This window comes from Stenella coeruleoalba, assembly GCF_951394435.1.
Source record: "Stenella coeruleoalba genome assembly, chromosome: 13".
Lineage (NCBI taxonomy): Eukaryota > Metazoa > Chordata > Mammalia > Artiodactyla > Delphinidae > Stenella > Stenella coeruleoalba.
The window spans coordinates 28,819,442-28,840,495 of record NC_137159.1 but is presented as its reverse complement, the minus strand read 5'-3'; the positions used below and the strand labels follow the sequence as shown (position 1 = coordinate 28,840,495).

General features: G+C 34.5%; 1 protein-coding gene across 9 annotated transcripts in view; it reads right to left on the bottom strand.

The window, feature by feature from the left end:
• Window positions 1-21,054, bottom strand: part of EXOC6B (exocyst complex component 6B) — a 717,212-nt gene that overhangs the window by 420,362 nt on the left and 275,796 nt on the right. For all 9 annotated transcript variants that reach the window (XR_013830987.1, XR_013830988.1, XM_079940498.1 and 6 more), the window contains one exon: window positions 1,220-1,288. Coding sequence is in view for 7 of the 9 variants with exons in the window: in XM_079940498.1 (XP_079796624.1) it covers window positions 1,220-1,288 (69 nt within the window). In the remaining 2 variants the exon portion in view is untranslated. The remainder of the gene's footprint in view (window positions 1-1,219; window positions 1,289-21,054) is intronic.

Sequence of the window (21,054 nt, the reverse complement as noted above, 5' to 3'; positions counted from 1 at the left end):
TAAGTTAAAAACAAATACATATACAAGTCACTATATATTTTTCAAGGACACAAACACAACCATGATCATATATTAAACATATTAGAGTTAGTATACTTGGGGATGAGAGACAAATGGGCTTATGGACATGGGATGAATGGAAAAAACATGATAAAATAAAATACAACAGGGGCCTTGTATGAAATGATGAAAAGAGTGTGTCACAAACCAAGATGTTTATAATTTATTTAACTCTCTGTACGTGATATTGAAAAGAAACTGTGACTTATTTTAGATGCCTTGATACAATTTTATCTATATCTTGCTTCATCTATATATAGCAAGAATGATAAATGGAGAGAAGAAATAGAGAGTGAGAAAAGAGGGAGAGGGAAAGAGGGAAGCAGAGAGCAAGGAGAAATGGGAGGAGGAAGGAGAGGAGAGGAGAAGAAACTATCAGTTCTTTGCTCAAACTACTGGAGATCACCAAAAATACTTCAGGCCATAACGTCCACCCAAACCATCTGCAGTAATGACTAAGTGACACTATGGTAAATATATGAGGAAAGAAAATGGATAACACACTGGGCAATAAGACATATTCAAATATACTAAAAACAACATGATAGAAGTTTCACTGAACTTTGCTATAAAATATATCGATAATGGACTTCTCTCATCAATTTGTCTTTGATGATACTTTAGCTTCATAGTTTAATTTTTTTATTGAGCGTATGTATCTGTGTGTCTGCATGTAGGTGTACTACCAAGAAGGAGAAAGCGCCTTTCTTAGAATCCCATTAATACCTATAATATTTCTCCCCAGAGAGGTTCCTCTTCCCATATGTGTTATACGACAAAGGAAGAATTATCAGGAATGATAAAGCAAACAGTTTTTACAAACATTATTTTAATATGTAAAGATAGGCTATTGTATAAATAACTACATTATTAAATTAAGAATAGAAATCTGAATTTGTGTGTCACTATTTCTAGGTATAATCTAATAATCTATTGATGACTGATAGAAATTAACATTACTAGCTATAGCATATCACATGGCAAACACAAATAAAAGATTCAAGAAGAAAAGAATTATTTTTTTAATAATTGATACTACTTAAGTAACAGTTTCTTATTCCTTACTCTTAATACTAAACAGAAAAACTATCAAATATGAGAATGCAGAGTTTTGAATTCAATATAAATTTTTATTAGGCAGAGCCAGATAAAGACTCACCAGGACAGAATATATGTGTAGACATCGATAAACAGGAGAGAAATCAACCAAATCTTGGGCCCCAGGTACCTGCAAAACAACCAAGACTGTCATAAAATATTCAAACAAGGCTATTAAGAGCAACTGTACTCATTTTTAATACTCAAGTGCTAAAAAAAAAAGTATGCTTCCAGACACCTAGTTTTGGCATTTCAGCCATGGCATTAATAAGCAATGAGGATATCACCAATGTTGGGACACAGAACAGAAACAGGTGTAACTGGTCCTGCATCTGCTTTTAGAGACAATTTGGAGGCTGCAGGAAAAAGAAGGAAAAGAAAAAGGTGGAAATGTGACTTTGCTAACTTGACTTTGTCTTCTTAGATACATGGTACCCTACATAAAAAAACTAAGTTTCAGTGGTCAAAAACAAAACTTGCCACTTGAATGGCCTTCCAGGCAACTTCTGAAGGGCATAAGAATCAGTGAATATTTAAGTCAGCATGCAATCAAAATACAGAAATATGCCAGGAAGAGGGGGAGATGATTTTTTTTTTAAATTTTAGTTAGTTAGTTGTGCCAGGTCTTAGTTGCAACCGGCGGGCTCCTTAGTTGTGGTTTGCAGACTCCTTAGTTATGGCTCGCTGGCTCCTTAGTTGCAGTACACATGTGGGATCTAGTTCCCTGGCCAGGGATCGAACCCGGGCCCCCTGCATTGGGAGCTCGGAGTCTTAACCACTGCGCCACCAGGGAAGTCCCTATATTTTTAAAAGTAAGATAATGAATGGAAAACCAAACCTAGAGTAATATCAAAAAATTGTAATATGAACAATGCATACAGATTAATCCTAGACATCAAAAGAGAAAGTAAAACAAAAAACATCAGGTAAGAACTGCAGTATAGTCACAGTGCTAAAACTGATTTGTTACAATCGTGACGATGAATAAGTCACACTTTACTTTGACCTCAATTTCCTCATCTGAAAAAAAAAACTATCAAACTATCCAGTTGACCCATAGAAATTTAACAAAAATAAAAGGAAACACTGAAAGCAAATATTAAACAAAATAAAACAAAAAGGACAAAATCACATAAAGAAATACAGTAGTCAAAATAAAGACCTAGCTGAAGTTTTTACTGTAACACTAGTAACTGTATCATTTATCAGAATATAGGCAGCAGGCACATCTAAATTGGGTTGGGCTGATTCATGATTACAAGGTCAGTTTCCTTTACTTCATAAAGTAAGCCTCATATCTTCTTTAGGTAACAGATTCTTCATCAAGATGCTGTTCCTAATGAAATCTACTCATTCTGCAATTCAACAGTACAATACCTACTTTCTCTTCCCTCCAAAACCATCGCATCTCTCTATATATTGGTTCAAGTTTATTGACTATTCTGTTCATTTGCTTTGCATCCATGAGAGTAGAGATTAAATCTCTATGTTTGGGAACCTCATTCTATACAGTGTACACTCTGTGAGCACTCAAAACAAACTTTTTGTGAATCCAAAGATGATAAGGTGCTTAAGATCCTACACCATGGCCAAAGCATAGTTTCCCTTTAAAAAAAAAAAAAAAGGCATTTAGAAAAGTTAGTAAGCATTGGACTTCCCTGGCGGTCCAGTGCTTAAGACACCATGCTTCCAATGGAGGGGGCGTGGGTTCGATCCCTGGTCGGGGAACTAAGATCCCACATGCCGTGTGGTGCGGCCAAAAAGAAAAAAGAGAAAGAAACAGTTAGTGAGCATTGCCAAATTACTGAGAAAAACATTTTATGGACAGATGGGCACCATGTAGGTAAAGAAAAGTACGACTAAAAAGCATGTAAAATTTCTAACTTTAAGAGTACAATGGATACTCATTTTCATCTTAACACAAAAAGAGGCAGCAGGTGATCATTTCAGGCATTCTTATTTGAAATGACCACAATATTAAAGCACGTTTACAGTCACTCCTCTATGAAGTGGAGATTTCAAGGAAAGTTATTTTATTTTTCCAAAAAACCAGAGCCTACTAGTGAAAACTAGAGCTAAGTGGAAAACAATCTCAAAAGAAGAAACAATAGAAAATTTCCATTAAATTATATTTACAATAGTATTTAAATTACCTAAAAATTACATGTGCATATAAAAAAAGACAAGAAAGAAATGCATAAAAAAATTTTTTTTGATCTGTATAGAAAATGAAACTTTTTCCCTTTATTTAGAATTAACAATTATAAAGTTATTTTTTAGAAATATATACTTTAAAAAAGTTTAAGAAAACTTTACCTAATTTTAAACAAATTTCATCACAACTTTGTTTATATGCTCTTCTTCATGCAGTTTATTTATTTTGTTTTGCTTTGAACTCAGAGCCCTGGTTTCATTCAAAAGGAAACTGCTTCTAACCATTGCTCAGACAGAGCCTTGGTCCTTTCACAAGTCAGACCCATCCTTACAGAATGAACATCCACATTAGGGGACAGTTTCCCCAGAAATCTGTGACAAATAACCTAATGGGGCCCTTTACTAATGTTCTGAGAAGTCTGGTTTATCTGGGCCAAATAAAAAATAAATATAATTAGAGAGGAGACAAAGGCTTTTCCTGTCATCTCCACCAAATATTTATCAAACCTATTTTCTATGAGGCTGTCTTGACATCATCATATTCAGCTTCAAACTGTTTAAAGTACTCTGACCTGGAAGTACTGGCTCTGCTATTTCTTAGCCTCTGAAATCATAATCCAGTTAAGTCCTCCTAAGCAGCACATGCTTTCCTGCTTTGAAAGTGGTACACAGAAATCTAGACAAGAAGGAGCAGAATGGGGCAAACTTTATTTCCACCCTCCAAATAGCCTACTGTTTAGAAATCATTTTTCCTCCATGCTCCCTTCTGTGAGGAACACTAGGAACACTGTGAGGAACCCAGAAGAGTGCTGTGAGAAGAAAGGTATGTAAAGCATGCACTGACTCATGTTGCTTTGAGCTAGATGTGTTTTCTCTGCTTCCACTAATGAAAAAGAATCACTTACATCTTCAGAAAGGTGGAAGGAGGAGAGCAACATACACTGTACGTGAAGGAATGCTACACGTTTGAAAGGATAAGAAATGAACTTTCAAAAACCTAAATAAATGGGAGTGGGGAAGGAGTACTAGAACAAAAGGCAATGTTTCCTAACTCACATAAATAGTCTATTTCAAGGTCCACATTTTGCTCCCTATTTAAAAAATGCTAAATCTCTGTCAGAGCTGTCTTCATTCTTCTCCATTGCCCCTGCCTCCCCTCAGGTTGCAAAGAATGATCCAAGCAGGTTTAGGTTTCAGCTGGGGCAGAGGGAGGGGTCCAAGGACACTTTCCTAAGCTAACAATGACTGCCTCTAATGGTTTCTGTCTCCTAACAAAAGCCATGACTCCGTCTTTATCAGCTTCATCTAATTTTTCCTTTCCAAAGTAAATAACACAGCCCTTGCATTTTACACATGTCCAAGTTTGACAAATCATTATCGACTGAGACTATAACTGATAAGAGATAACTTTGTGGTAGGACATTGTCATTTCCTCTCATAAGGGCTTTCTTTCTGAGATACAGAAACATGATTAAAATAGTTAAACATTTCCTCTGCATGGCAGTCAGGAACTCAAGACATTAAGATACTGGAGTCTGTATTTTTCTAGTTCAGATAGATCTATCTTCATACCAACAGTAGCCACAAACAATACACTTAAGATTATCCTGCTTTTTTAACTAGTTGTTTTCCTTAAGAATTCACATGAAATGATTTCATCACCAAGGACAGCAGCTGCCTAATTCCCTATATGGTTTCTGAATGGAGCGCCTTCTGCCAGCTCAAACCTCTTTATTTTCAGGGAGAAGCAAATAGTAGGTAAAATTTTAGATTATGTACCTAAGAAATCTATGCCTGAGAGCGCATTATAATATTATATAAATTACAAGAACTTTGATATATTTTAAAATAACAGATAACAATAAGCTGTTAAAAGAATTTACAGGTGACTGTCCTACAACATCCATAGGCAGATGTCATGGAGGCAACAACTACGTTCGACAATTAAACATTCACATACCCACTAGAGATTGTGTACTGTTAGATACCAATATATATGGCTAATCTGTCTGTTTCAACCTTATATTTCTATGATAAATATTAACAGCTTCAGTCAAAGAAATACTCCCTAATTATTGTCTATAGACTATTTGCTGTTAAATAGCATTACATCCGTCAATATACCAGCTATCACATGATGCCACTAAATAGATGGCAAAAATAGTCCGGACAGAGGATGCTGCAAAGTAAGAAAAGTAAATTTATAAATAGAACTAATGAAAAGCACCCTGAAAAAAATAGTCTTTTGAACCTCTGTACACAATATACATTAGAGAAGATATAAAGATTCAGAGGAAAAACGGGAATATTAGATGTCAAGAAGAAAAGAAACATGAGTATTTCTGATTATGAAAATTCTTGCAAAACATCAGGATCTGATTTTTATATGTTTTTCTTCTTTTCTAATACATCTTAGTTCAAGTCAAAGGAAGTTTCTGAAAATGGAAAGGTTAGTGGGTAAGTTCGTCTCATATATGATAAGGAAAATGTTAATTTTTTTAAAAAAGGAGATTTTGATTTTAAAATAATGACATTCAAGTTTTAACAGATACACTCATTTAATATTTATTTTCCAAAAAAAAGGAGTTAGAAGTTAGTTCTTTCCACTACCTTTAAAGGCTCACTAACAACCTGGTAAATCTACCTGCTTTACTACTGGGTAAGCACATCATTAGAAAAGGGGAATAGAGTACAAGAAACCATCACTTGTCTCCTTCCACTCAAGAAGAGTAGCAAATGTACTAAGAGAGATTTACCTAGGCTGCTGATAAAGACAGTACATGAAAACAGAAATGCATTAGGGTGCTCTAGTTCTGTTGTTCACACAGCTGTCCGAGGAGATACTGACACACAAACACACACACACAGAGGCCATTTATTTTTCTCTTACGAACCCTTTTAAAGTAGGTGGATCTTCCAAAAAGAGTATGATAGAAGTTCGCAAGGAATTTAGATATGCTTCTCACTAATTATTTGAATCATTCTCCATCTTGAAAATACTTTTGATTACCACTTAAAACAGTATTTTGGTATTTTGGTTTCTTGGTATTGGTAAATGAATCTAGGGACTTGGTGCCTATCTCTGAAAATTAGTTGGATCTCAAGTCATTAAAATACACCAGGCATTTTTCTCAAAGGAGAAAACAACAAATGATTAGCTAAAGGGGCATTGCCTCTGAATTCAGAGGATCAAATTTGACTGCCCATATTATGTTTGGAAGCCAGGAAATACCCGTCAAACATTTTCTACCAGTGTACTTTTCTGAACTACTTGACTTCCAAATTTCAGAGAAAAGAAGGGTAGAATTCATTTGGACATAAGCTTTAATAAAGCTGGACTAAACACCACAGACACACAAACTAGAAGGCACAGGATTCTAAGTGACTAGAATTGGCTAAAGTATAAAAAATTTTCCAAGCTTTTAAACATATAAGAATACCCTGACCAGAGCCCTATCCTGAAAAGTACAGTATTTTTCTATTGAGCTTCTCACAAATTATTAGAATTCTTCCTGAGAAATCCCTCAGTAGATTACCACTTAATTTACTCAAGTACTTGCACTAAACAGAAGAAATCAGGAAAAATATCGGCATTTCTCCTTACTGAGACATTGCAAAAAACCTTGTGGCCAAAATTAAATGAGGGTCCCTCAAGAATTCTCTGCTTGAACCTGAACACTTAGGAAATAAAAATTCAACTGGTCTTTATTTAACAATGGTCTACTATATGCTAAGAAACTCTAAACTATTAGGCAAAAAGGAAATTTAGCACGAATATGGTATTAAATATAAAAAGTTCTAAGAGAAGGAAAAGTTAAGGTGATCAAAAGTAGGTAGAAGAAAATAGTATAATATTATAGATAAAGAACTAATATCCCTAATATATAAGGAAATCATAAAAATTGAAGGGAAAAAAACCCAAAATCATCAGAAAAAAATGGGCAAAAAAAAAGAGCAGATAGTTTTTTGGGGAAAAAAGATACAGATAGCCCTCAAACTTATCAGATACTACATTTCACCCACAGTAAAAGGAATGCAAACTCAAACTATACCATTTCTCATTTATGCAACTGGAAAAATTCAGTAACTTAACAAAATGGTCTCAAGGAAGCTATAAGAAAATAGGCACCTCATACATTGCTGGTAGGGTGGAGGTATAGAAAATGTTACAACCTCTATGGAGCACAATTTGACATTAACAAAACTACATATGCATTTACCCCTTGAATCAACAATCTAGAAACCTACCCTGAAGAAACATCTCCAACTATATGGAAAACAATTCTCAGGTTTTGGGGTTTATTATGAAACTTTTTTTAAGTTTTAAGGTGTTTTACATAGAGTAAAACCCATCCTTTCTAGTGAACAACTCTGTATGTTCTAAAAAAATCCATATAGTCCTGTAATCACTATCACAATCTAGATTTTAAAAAAGGGTTCCACCACCCCCAAAATTTCCCTCATGCCCCTTTGTAGTCAAATTGTTCCCTAATGCTCAGCCCTTGACAAACACTGATCCATTTTATGTCCCTAGAGTTTTGCCTTTTCAAGAATGTCATATAAATAGACTCATACCATATGTAGCATTTGAATCTTGCTTCTTTCATTTAGCATAATGCATTTGAGATTCATTTATGTTGTTTCATGTATCTATAGTTCACTTCTTTTTATTTCAGAGTGATACTCTAATTATGGATATACCACCGTTCATTTATCCCTTCACTCATTGGAGGACACTTGGGTTGCTTCTACTTTCTGGCAATGTATGAATAAAGTTGCTACAAACATTCAGGTAGAGGTTATTGTGTGAATATAATGGGTAAATTCCTAGGAGTGAGACCGCTGGGGTCATATGGTAAGTGTATGTTCACCTTTATAATACACTAACAGGCTGTTTTCCAAACTGACTGTACCATTTTGCATTTTCACAGCAATATTTAATTTGTTCAGCACCCAGCCATTACTTGATTTTGTCGGTATTTTGTTAAGCTAATTCAAATAGCTATGTAGTAGAGACACTACACTTTCATAGGAAAAGACTGGAAATCATTAAATGCCTACCTATAAGAAATTGGCTGAATAAACTATGGTTCATTCAAATAATAGAGTACAATTTGGCAATAAAAATAGAATGAGAATGATTTCTATGAAGTGATATGAAAATTACTATTTTCAGGATATATTTTCAAGTGAAAAAACAAAGTACAAAAAATATATATGTATGATGCTATTAATGTTGTGTAAGGTATGAGAAAGGGTAAGTACACACACCACAAACACACACAAACTCAAAATACTGATTATTTACAAAGGGTGGGTAGGATCAGGAAGGGAGAGATAAAGAGGAAAATGGGATTTCACTGAACATATCTTCTTACATAATTCTGCCTTTTGAACCATGTTCATATTTTACATAGTCAAAAAAATTAAATTAATAAGGATGGGGAACCCCAAAAATAACACAAAAGAAACAAATGAACCTAAGAATATATAAATTTGGTAACAATCACACACAAGAAAATAAAATAGCCAAGAAACATCTGAACAAAATACTCTGAACTATATAGCTCTACTGTATTGTAAGATGAGAAGAACTGCAAAGAAATCTTGAACTTAATAAGTTTACTGCTTTTAGTGACACATGCATAGAAATTCTGAAACTATTTTGTGTTATATGATTAGGCAAATGAGTAAATATATTAATACTCTGGGAACCAGGATTCTCAGAGATACAAATATGGAATAGAAGAAGAGGAAGAACTATGATATCAGGTTTAAATTAGAAGCATCAGGTTTAACTCACAATTTATAAAAATGCCTATGTTGGTACAGCATGTGTATTTCTTAACTCTGTCCACAAAAGGAGCATACCTAATGCCCACATCTCAGTTTCTAAATATCACTATCCAGTAAAAGGAACAAGAACTCTTTGACAAAATAGCTAATACTGGGGGCTGGGGCAAAACCTGGAGTAGACCAGGAATATCTTGTGCCAGAAAAAAAAGGAAGTGCTCAAAAACTGATGAAGACAATGGATGAGACTCCCACTAGCCAAATTTGGAACAACTGGAGAATCAAAATGAAAGACAAGAATGGACTATAACCCTTGTATATAAAAAAGAATATATGTGACAACAATGACACAAAAAAAAAAAGAAAGGGAGAAAAGTAAAGTTCTTTAAAGAATAATGTCAACTAATCAATGTGAATGAAATGATAAAGATAGAAAAATCACTATTTTTATAATCACCACAGTAACATATGATTCAGGAAAAAAATATCAATGAATTCTAAACCAACAGGTGAAAAACAGGGAACAGGATAGCTGCATGATCTAAAAGTATCACTCTATAGATCACTTATTAATTACGAAGGAGGAAAGGCACCTTTACAGTGGAGAAATCTGGTAGACACCACCTTAACCAATTGTGTACATCCTGATATGATGCACTGAAAAGAACATAATACTACTTTTGTTATATTCCTGCCAAAAATGATTAACCTGAATCTAATCATGAGGACGCACCAGATATGCCTAAATAAAGGGATATTAAAGGAGAATAAATAGACATAAAAATTAAATGCAATGTGTGATACTTGTCTAGATGTGGTTGCAGGAAAAAATAAAAGAAAAAAAACTGCTGTGAAGGACATTATGGGGAAATTTGTATACAAGTGACATATTAAGTGGTAGTATTATATCAAAATTAAAATTCCTGAGTGTGACCATTGTATTGTGGTTATGTGGAAGGATATCATTCTCAGAAAACTAGAAGTTTCTGTATTGAGAGTTCAAATATGATGGATGAAATATGCCACTTTCTTTCAAATGATTCAACTTTAGCTGGGGCAGTGGGAGAGGGTGGAGAATAAAATTGACTTTCAAAATCAATTTTTTGAGAGAAAAATCTCCAAATCTAATAAGTATTTAAGTGAAGGTATATGTATGTTCATCTTACCACTCTGGTAAGTTTTCTAAAGATTGAAAATTTCTTTTAAAAAAGCTTTTTAAAAGAAGATATTACTCAAGAGGTGGGAGTTGGGGATGGGCAAGATGAGTGAAAGAGGTCAAAAGGTACAGATTTCCAATGATAAAATAAATGTCATGGCATGTAATGTACAGCATGGCAACTATAGTTAATAATAATGTATTATATACTTGAAAGTTGTTAAGAGAGTAGATCTTAAAAGTTCTGATCACCAAAAAAAAAAAAAAATTGCAACTATGTAGGGTGATAGATTAACTAGACTTACTGTGGTGATCATTTTGCAATACACAGAAATATCAAATCATTACATTGTACACCCAAAACTAATATGTTATATGTCACTTATACTGTAATTAAAAATTCTTATAAATAAGTAAGAAGAGGATGTTACAGAAGAGGTGAGATTGACCTAGTCCTCAGGGAAAAGTAGAATTTGATATTTTAGACAAGGAGTGGTGGGGGAGTACATTCCCTAGTTGGGGTTATTAGCAACTTAGCACAGAGTGAAGGTGGTAGTTGAATAAGCAATGAGCACATAAAGGAGAAATTCCAGAAGACCTGAAAAGGCAAGTAGACTTTTATAATTAAGGCAAATAATTTCAAAACAAGAACTTTATACTATCAGAAAATGAAAAATTTTTAAAAATCTTAAATCAATGAGAGCCATAATAAATCTCTGCCAATGGACAGACCCAAAAGATCAAAAAATAGGAATAAGAAAAGCAAAACAGAATATCTAAGCATGTCATAATGTTTTCATTCAACTTTTTCAATTGTCTTTATTGCCATTTGTTTATAAATACAGGTACCTACTTTTCATCTGACTACATTTATCCTTAATAGACCAGCTTTCATCAAGAATCGAAATGGAGGGCTTCCCTGGTGGCACAGTGGTTGAGAGTCCACCTGCCGACGCAGGGGACGCGCCTTCGTGCCCCAGTCCAGGAAGATCCCACATGCCGCGGAGCGGCTGGGCCCGTGAGCCATGGCTGTTGAGCCTGCGCGTCCGGAGCCTGTGCTCCACAACGGGAGAGGCCACAACAGTGAGAGGCCCACATACCGCAAAAAAAAAAAAAAAAGAAAGAATAGAAATGGAAAACTCAAAGGAGACAGGGGTCAGCGGGTACCAGGGAACCAGCAAAGCAGGCCAGCATATTAAACTGTATTCTTTTAACAGACATACTTTGTATATGAAATATCTAGGACTACTACTTATTTTTACAATGGAGTATATTCTCATCTTTTTTTTCCAAACATGTGGTCCTGCCAGTGTATCTTCCATTTTGCCATTTTTTAATACACACTCAGTAAAAGTAATATTTCCCTCAACAACTGCACAAATATGATAATAAATGGCAATATCCAATGTGCAGACACAACCGGGATTGTGGCTTAGTGGAAAAACCATATCCTTGGTAGCAACCTTGAAGCTCAGGACTAGTATATTACTACCATGCTTAGAAAGAGACTAGGTTGGAAATACAGATTTTTTTATGTGAATTCAACTAACTTTTAAAAGTTTGAAACTAATTTTAAAACTTTTAAGCACTGTACAAGCCAACAACCATTCTGTAAGCTGTTTCTGGCCCATGGGCTGCCAATATACAACCTCTAATTTAAACTCTAAAGTCCTAACGGCACCTTTTATTTCACTTTAACTTGTTGAGAAATAACCCATTTTGTTACCTTCCCGTCAATAGAAAGTTCTGCAATAAACAATTTGAAATTTGGATCAAATATCATAACCAAAATTTTACATAAGCAATTTGACATTAATTAATTATTGTCACTATTTTATAGGTGAGAAAAGAGATTCTTAGAGAAATTATAGGACTTCCTCCAACAGCACAAAAGCTGACAGAACTTACACTTTCTATAGACAAATCTTGTGTTTTTTTTACAATCACCTTATTATGGACTGAATTGTGTCTCCCCCAAAATTCATATATTGAAGCCCTAACCCCCATAGTGACTGCATTTGAAAATAGGGCCTTTAAGGCGGTAATTAAAGTAACATAAAGTCATAGGGTGGGACCCTAATACAATAGGACTGATGTCCCTATAAGAAGAGGAAGACACACTTGGGGCGTGCAAGCAGAGAAAAAGCCATGTGAGGACACAGCAAGAAGGTAGCCATTTGCAAGCCAAGAGGAAAGGCCTGAGGATAAACCAACCCTGCTGGCAATTTGATCTTGAGAGTATCACCCTCCAGAACTATGAGAAAACAAATTTCTGTTGTTTAAGCCATGCAAACTGTGGTATTCTGGTATGGCAGCTCTAGCAAACAAATACAACTTGTTACCTCAAAATTAGTAAAGTACCATAATCAAAAAGACATCTCAGAAGGCTTTATATTAAACACATGACATTTGTATGTAACTTAGCACTTCCATCGTGTTAATTACATATTTCAAAAAAGACACCAAAATCTTAAGAGTTAAACCTGACATGGGTCATTTGTTCAACAAACATTTATTTGATCCATACTCTATTAAGAGTTTTGTGGATAACACAGTGACCACTGGTCACTAACAGTATGTAAACAAATTAAGAGAGATATGTGCCAGAAATATGACACCAATGAAGTGTTCTAAGAATACAGAAGCTCTGAAGTAACCTAGAAACAAAGAAGAAATCATAGGTCCTGCTTCTTCAAGCTATTTCTTACTCAATACTGCTTTATTTCAGTAGATTTTTTGTTTACAGTAGATTGTAGTCACCACTCCATGTAAATATACATCATCAAAAACTAGGTCAAGATACATTTCACCTTTATTCCAAAAAAAGCACACAGTCAGAATGCCATAATAATAACTATTATATACTGGTAGCATTGTATGTGCCAAGCACTATGACAGAAGCATCATATAAATTACTTCAGTCAATCCTCACAACGACCCTACCCTTAGAAGGTATTACTGTCCCCTTTCTCACAAATAATATATCACCTTAAGTGGTTCTTTGTACTATGTGTTCCAATATTTCAAAAATAATATTTCAGAAAAATCTAATATATTCTCAAGCTAAAATGTTCACTACTTCTAAAAATATTTTTTAAGTTCTGTCTAGACATGTAGAGAAAAGCAATAACATCTGCATATACCACAGTATGACATAAAGATTCAAAACAGATTTCCAACATCAAAACCAGGCCGGCCAAGTGCACCACTCCCCATCCTCCCCATGAAGCAGCTGAGGTCCCACCACAGCTGGAGGGCAGGTGCAGCCCACATGAGGGACAACCCTTGAGCACCTGGCTCTGGTGGCCAGGGAAGACTGTGCTTCCAGGCCCCAAGGATCATACCTTATACAAGAACACTCCTTTAAGACTGAGAGAGACAGCTGTTTCACCTAATAACATATAGACAAACACAGAGAGCCAGGCAAAATGAGGAGACAAAAGAACATATTCCAAACCAAAAAGTAAGACAGATGCCCAGAAAAAGACCTTAATGAAATGGAGATAAACAATCAACCTGATTAACAGTTTAAAGTAATGGTTATAAACATACTCACCAAACTCAGGAGAGGAATGAATGAACACAGTGATATCCTTAACAAAAAGATAGAAAATATATGCAAGTACCAAACAGCAGTTATAACTCAACTGAAATATACACTTGAGGGGTTCAACAGCAGATTGGATGAAGAAGAATGAATCAATGAGCTGGAAGAAAAGCATGGAAATCACCTAGAAAAAGCAGCAAAACGAAAAAAAAATTTTTTAAGTGAATATACCTAAGGGACCTCTGAGACAGCATCAAGCAGAAAAACATTCACATTATAGAAGCCCCAGAAGGCAAAAAGAAGAGAAAGGGTCAGAAAAATTATTTGAAAAAGTAATAGCTGAAAACTTCCCTAATCTGGGGAAGGAAACAGACATCCAGGTCCAAAAGAGTTCCAAGTAAGGCAAAACCAAAGAGAACCACACCAAGACACATTATAATTAAAATGGTAAAAGTAAGGACTAAGAGAGAATCTTAACAGCAATGAGAGAAAAGCAACTTATTACATAGAAAGAAAACCTCATAAGGCTTTCAGCAGATTTCTCAGAAGAAACTTTGCAGGCCATAAGTGAATGGCATGACATATTCAAATTACTGAAAGGAAAAATTTTCCAACCAATAATTCTCTACCCAGCAAGGTTATCACTCAGAATTAAAGGAGAGATAAAGAGTTTTCCAAATAAGCAAAAGCTAAAGAAGTTTATCACCACTAAACTGGACTTATAAGAAATGTTACAGGGAATTCCCTAAGTTGAAAAAAAATGGCACTAATTAATAAGGAGAAAACATAAGAAAATTCACATCTCACAGGAAAAGGTAAATAAGAAGGTAGCAGATCAATCACTTATAATGCTACCATGAAGTTTAAAAGACAAAAGAAATAAAATTAGCTAAAAATACAATAATTTGCTAAGGGAACATAAAATAAAAAGATGTTAAATGTGACATCAAAAACATAAAATGTAGTGGGATAGTAAAAAATGTAGAATTGTGGAATGTGCTCAAAGTTAAGTTGCTATCAACTTAAAATAGACTGTTATATACATGGGATGACACATGTGAACCTGATATACATGGGATGATACATGTGAACCTGATAACTACAAAGAAAAAACTTAGAGTAAATACACAAATGAAAATGAGAAAGGAATCTAAACAAAGGCACTAAAGAAAATCAACAAACCACAAGGGAAGAGAGAAAAAGAAACAGAGAAACTATAAAAATAGCTAGAAAACAAATCACAGAATGGCAATAAGTACATACCTATCAATAATTACTTTAAACATAAATGGACTAAATTCTCCAATCAAAAGACAGAGTGGCTGAATAGATTAAAAAATAAAAACAAGACCCATCTATATGCTGCCTATAAAAGACTCACTTCATAAGTAAGGACATAAACAGACTGGATGTAAAAGGATGGAAAAACACATTCCATGCAAATGGAAATGAAAAGAAAGCTGGTATAGCTATACTCATATGAGACAAAATGGCCTCTAAAACAAAGACTGTAATAAAAAACAAAAAGAAGCACTACATAACAATAAGGGGGTTCATACAGCAAGAAGATATAACGTTTATAAATATGTGCGAGGCAAATGTGATAACCACTACACTACGGAAACAACACTTAAAATATGTATGCACCCAACACAGGAGTACCAAGATATATAAAGCAAATATTAACGAACTTAAAGAGAAAATTAATAGCAATACAATAATAGTAGGGGACACTGACACCCCACTTATAGCAATAGATACACCATCCAGACAGAAAACCAATAAGAAAACATCAGCCTTAAATGACATATTAGATCCGATGGAATTAACAGATTTATACAGAGTACTCCATCTAAAAGAAGCAGAATACACATTCTTCTCAAGTGCACATGGAACATTCTCCAGGATAAATCACTTGTTAGGCCAAAAATCAAGTCTCAATAAATTTAAGACGACCAAAATTATATGAAGCATCTTTTCTGGCCACAAAGCTATGAAAATAGAAATCAATTACAAGAGGAAAACTGAAAAAAAAAAAAACCCCACAAAAATGTGGAAAACAACATGCTACTAAACAACCAGTGGGTCACTGACGAAATCAAAAGTAAAATCAAAAAATATGTAGAGACAAGTGAAAACAGAAATATTACATACTAAAATCTGTGGGGTGCAGCAAATGTAGTTCTTAGAAGGAAGTCAACAGCAACACAGGACTACTTCAAGAAACAAGAGAAATCTAACTTTACACTTTAAGGAACTAAAAAAAGAAGAACAAACAAAGCCCAAAGTTAGTAGAAGGAAGAAAATAATAAGATCAGTGCAGAAATAAATGAAATAGAGACTAAAAAGACAATAGAAAAGATCAATGAAACTAAGAGATGGTTCTTTAACAAGATAAACAAAATTGACAAGCTTTTAGACTAAGCAAGAAAAAAAGTGAGAGGGCTCAAATAAAATCGAAAATGAAAGAGAAGTTAAAACTGATACCACAAAAATACAAAGGATGATAAGAGAATACTATGAACAATAATATGCCAACAAATGGGACAACCTAGAAGAAACAGATAAATTCCTAAAAACATACAGTCTACCAAGATTAAATCATGAGGAAACAGAAATGTTAAATTGACTGATTACTAGTAAGGAGATTGAATCAGTAATCAAAAACCTCCCAGCAAACAAAAGGCTTAGACCTGATGGCTTCACTGGTGAATCATCCCAAATATTCAAAAAAGATTTAATACCTATCCTTCTCAAACTCCTCCAAAAAAAATGAATAGGAGGGAATGCTTCCATACACTTTTTAGGAGGCCAGCATTACCCTGATTCCAAAACTAGACAACGGCAACACCAAAAAGAAAACTACAGGCCAATATCTCTTATGGACATAGAGGTAAAAACCTCAACAACATATTAGCAAACTGAATTCAACAATACATTAAAAGGATTATACACCACAATCAAGTGGGATTTACTCCAGGGATCAAGGATAGTTCAACATCCACAAATCAATTGATGTGATATACCACATTAACAAAATGAAGGACAAAAATCATATGACTATCTCAGTAAATGCAGAAAAAGCTTTTAAAATTCAAGAGTCATTTATGATAAAAACTCTCAAAGTGGGTATAGAGGGAATATACTTCAACATAATAAAGGTGATATATGACAGACCCACAGCTAACACCACAGTCAACAGTGAAAAGCTGAAAGCTTTCCCTCTAAGATCAGAAATAAAACAAGGATGCCCACTCTCACCACTTATACTCAAAAAAGTATTCAAAGCCATAGCCACAGCAATTAGGCAAGGAAAAGAAATAAAAGGCATCCAAATTAGAAAAAAAAAGAAGTAAGACTGTTACTGTTTGCAGATGACATGATACTATATATAGAAACCCCTAAAGACTCCACCAAAAAAACATTAGAACTAATCAATGAATTCAGCAAAGCTCCAGGATACAAAATCAATATGCAGAAATCTATGACATTCCTTGTACAATAGTATTGAAATATCAGAAAGAGAAATTAAGAAAACAATCCAATTTACAATTACATCAAAAAAAATAAAATACCTAGGAATAAATTTAACCAAGGAGGTAAAAGGCCTATACACTGAAAACTCTAAGACTGATGAAAGAAATTAAAGAAGACACAAATAAGTGAAAAAACATTCCAAGCTCATGGATTAGAAGAGTTAATATTGTTAAAATGTTCATGATACCCAAAACAATCTACAGATTCAATGCAATCCCTATCAAAATTCCAGTGGAATATTTTACAGAACTAGAACAAATAATTCTAAAATTTGTATGGAACCATAGAAGATCCCAAATAGCCCAAACAATCTTGAAAAACAACAAAGCCAGAGATACCATGATCCTAATTTCAAACTATACTACACAGATATAGTAATCAAAACAGAATGGTACTGGCCTAAAAGCAGACACACAGATCAATGGAGCATAATTAAGAGCCCAGAAAAAAATCCACACATATGTGGACAATTAATTTATGATGAAGGAGCAAAGAACATACAATGGAGAAAGGACAGTCTCTTCAATAAGTGGTATTGGGAAAATTGGACAGCTACAGACAAAAGAATGAAACTGAACCATTATCTTATACCATAAACAAAAATTAGCTCAAAATGGTTTAAAGACTTGAATATAAGACTTGAAACCATAAAATTCCTGGAAGAAAACATAGGTGGTAATCTCACTGACTTCTGTTTAGTGATGTTTTTTGGATCTGACTCCAAAGGCAAGGGAAACAAAAGCAAAAATAAACAAATGGGACCATATCAAACTAAAAAGCTTCTGCACAGCAAAGGAAATCATCATTAAAACAAAAAGGCAACCTACTGAATGGGAGAAGATATTTGCAAATCGTATATCCAATAAGGGGTTAATATCTAAACTACACAGAGAACTCATACAGCTCAACAACAAAAAAACAAACAGCCCTATTAAAAATTGGGGAAATGATCTGAATAGACAATTTACTAAAGAAGACATACAGATGGCCAAAAATCACATAAAAAGATGTTCAAGATCACTAATTACTAGAGAAATGCAAATGAAAACCATAATAACAGGTGTAACCACCTCACACCTATTAGAATGGCTTTAACAAAAAGTTAAGAAATAACAAGTGTTGGAGAGGATATGGAGAAAAGGGAACCCTCACATACTGTTGGTGGGATTGTAAATTGGTGTAGCCACTATGGAAAACAGTACAGAGATTCCTCAAAAAGTTAAGAATAGAACTACCACATTATCCAGCTATTCCACTTCTGGGTATATATACAAAGAATATGAAAACACTAATTCAAAAAGACATACGGGGCTTCTCTGGTGGTGCAGTGGTTGAGAGTCTGCCTGCCAATGCAGGGGACACGGGTTCGAGCCCTGGTCTGGGCAGGTCCCACATGCCGCGGAGCAACTAGGCCCATGAGCCACACTACGAGCCTGCACGTCTGGAGCTTGTGCTCCGCAACAAGAGAGGCTGCGACAGTGCCCGTGTACCATGATGAAGAGTGGACCCCACTCACCGCAACCAGAGAAAGCCCTCGCATAGAAACGAAGACCCAACACAGACAAAAATAAATAAATAAAAAATACAATTTGCTAAAAAAAAAAAAAAAGTAGAGGAATTAAAAAAAAAAGATATATGCACCATGTTCACTGGAACGTTATTTATAATAGCCAAGACAGGGAAAAAAACTAAGTGTCCATCAATGGATGAATGGATAAAAAAGATGTGGCATATAGGTGTAGATAAAGGTATAGATACAGATCTAGAGATACAGATATACCCACAATGATACTATGCAGCTATATAAAAAGAATGAAATCTTGCCATCTGGGATGATATGGATGGAACTGAGGGTATTATGCTAAGTGAAATAAGTCAGAAGTAAAAAGACAAATACTGTATGATTTCATTCATATGTGGAATCTAAAACAAAACAAAACAAATAAATAAAACAAAAACAAACAGTTACAGGGAACAGATTGGTGGTTAACAGAAGGGAAGGGGGCTGGGGGATGCAAGGCATTAAGGGGGTCAATTGTATGGTGACAGATGTGACCATTTGGTGCGTGATCACTTTGTAGTATATACAGATCTCAAATTATAATGTTGTACACTTGAAACTTATATAATTTTTTTAATTCCCCAAATCACACATATTTCCACTGAAAACCAATTGAATTAAGTTGTTGATGAAAAACGGTCAAATATCAGTAGTTTATATAGTTCAACTGTAATATAAGACAAGTTAAAAAAAAACTTACCTTAACTAAGGCGACCCTTTCATTAGTTTAGACAAAAATAAAATACAAATAGGAAGAGAATTTACAGGGGAGCAGTTTTCCTGCAACACTTCTCAGCAATCAAGAGACTGACTCTGTCAGTCAGCTCAACATGTAGTCAGTTTTTTATCCAAGATGACAATTCACTTCTATGACTTCATCTTCAGTTCCCCAGGCTATTAAGTTTTTCCCATCTCTGGCACAAACTTTATTTCAGTTTAAAAATATATTAACTATCTGTTTACTATGTGCAAAGCTATTTTCTAGGTGTTTGGTTTTCCTTACCCATCTCATTCTATGGTCTACTATTAAGTATTATCAAACTAAAAACATACTAAATAATGTACAAATGTCACTTGGCTCAAAGAACGTATTAAGTACACTTCCATTAAAAGCACAGGAAAGGGCAAAAAGTTCTTCAGAGAATGAAAAATATACCTAAACTTAAGTATATTAAATCAGAATCATAAAATTTCATAAAAAATAATGCAGGTAATCTATTATAAGCAACAGATTTTAGAAGACAAAATATAACTTTCTCTTCAAGTACTGTATTCATTGCTGGAAAAATGTTAGGACATGGTAATGAAAAAGCAATAGGACACCTAAACATTCATGAGTTTGTTTGCTTTATGTACTAAAAATGCTTCCTCGTGGTCCACTATAGCCTTGCAACTCAAAGTGTGCCCAGGGTCCAGAAGCACCATCCTTACCTGGGAGCTTGTTAAAAATGTAGATTCTCAGATTCACCCCCCAATCTGCAGAATCAGAATCTGCATTTAAAGATGATTCCAAGGTGATTCCTATGCACATTTAAGTTCAAGAAGCACTTTCTCTACAACATGGCTCTTAACTCAGGTCCTAAGGGCAACATGAGTTTCACAAATTCCCTGAAATTTCATACAGAACTTTCTGTGAGTGAATATACATAGATTTTACTGGGTAAAGGCTCCATATTTTTTATCAAACTCTCACAGGAATATAACGATCTCCAAATAGATTAAGAACTACTAGATTCTATGGCACAGTTTAAAAGTCAAAATATTTCAAAAACTATTTACGCTACTCTCAATGAGGTCTGTTGAAGAATGACAAGAATGAAGGTCAGAACGTCACAGTGGGTCACGGAAGACCTTATCTGAAGAATTTATTCACACCATGCAAGAACTATGCCAAGAAACCAGTTTGGAGACATCTAAATAAATAATTCTCTACATGAGGTTTGAGATTAAGAATGTGCACTTGAAGAAGATTCAAACTGAGAAGTAAATAAATATAAGGTAGGATTTTTTTTTTAAGATAGGATGCCATTAGATGACAGCAAAGTGCTGAATTCTTGTTGTAAGAGCTCAATCAGCAAATCTCTAATACAAATTCTGTTTGATTTGGGATACAGAACCATTTTAAAATGTTAACTTCCAAGTACATTC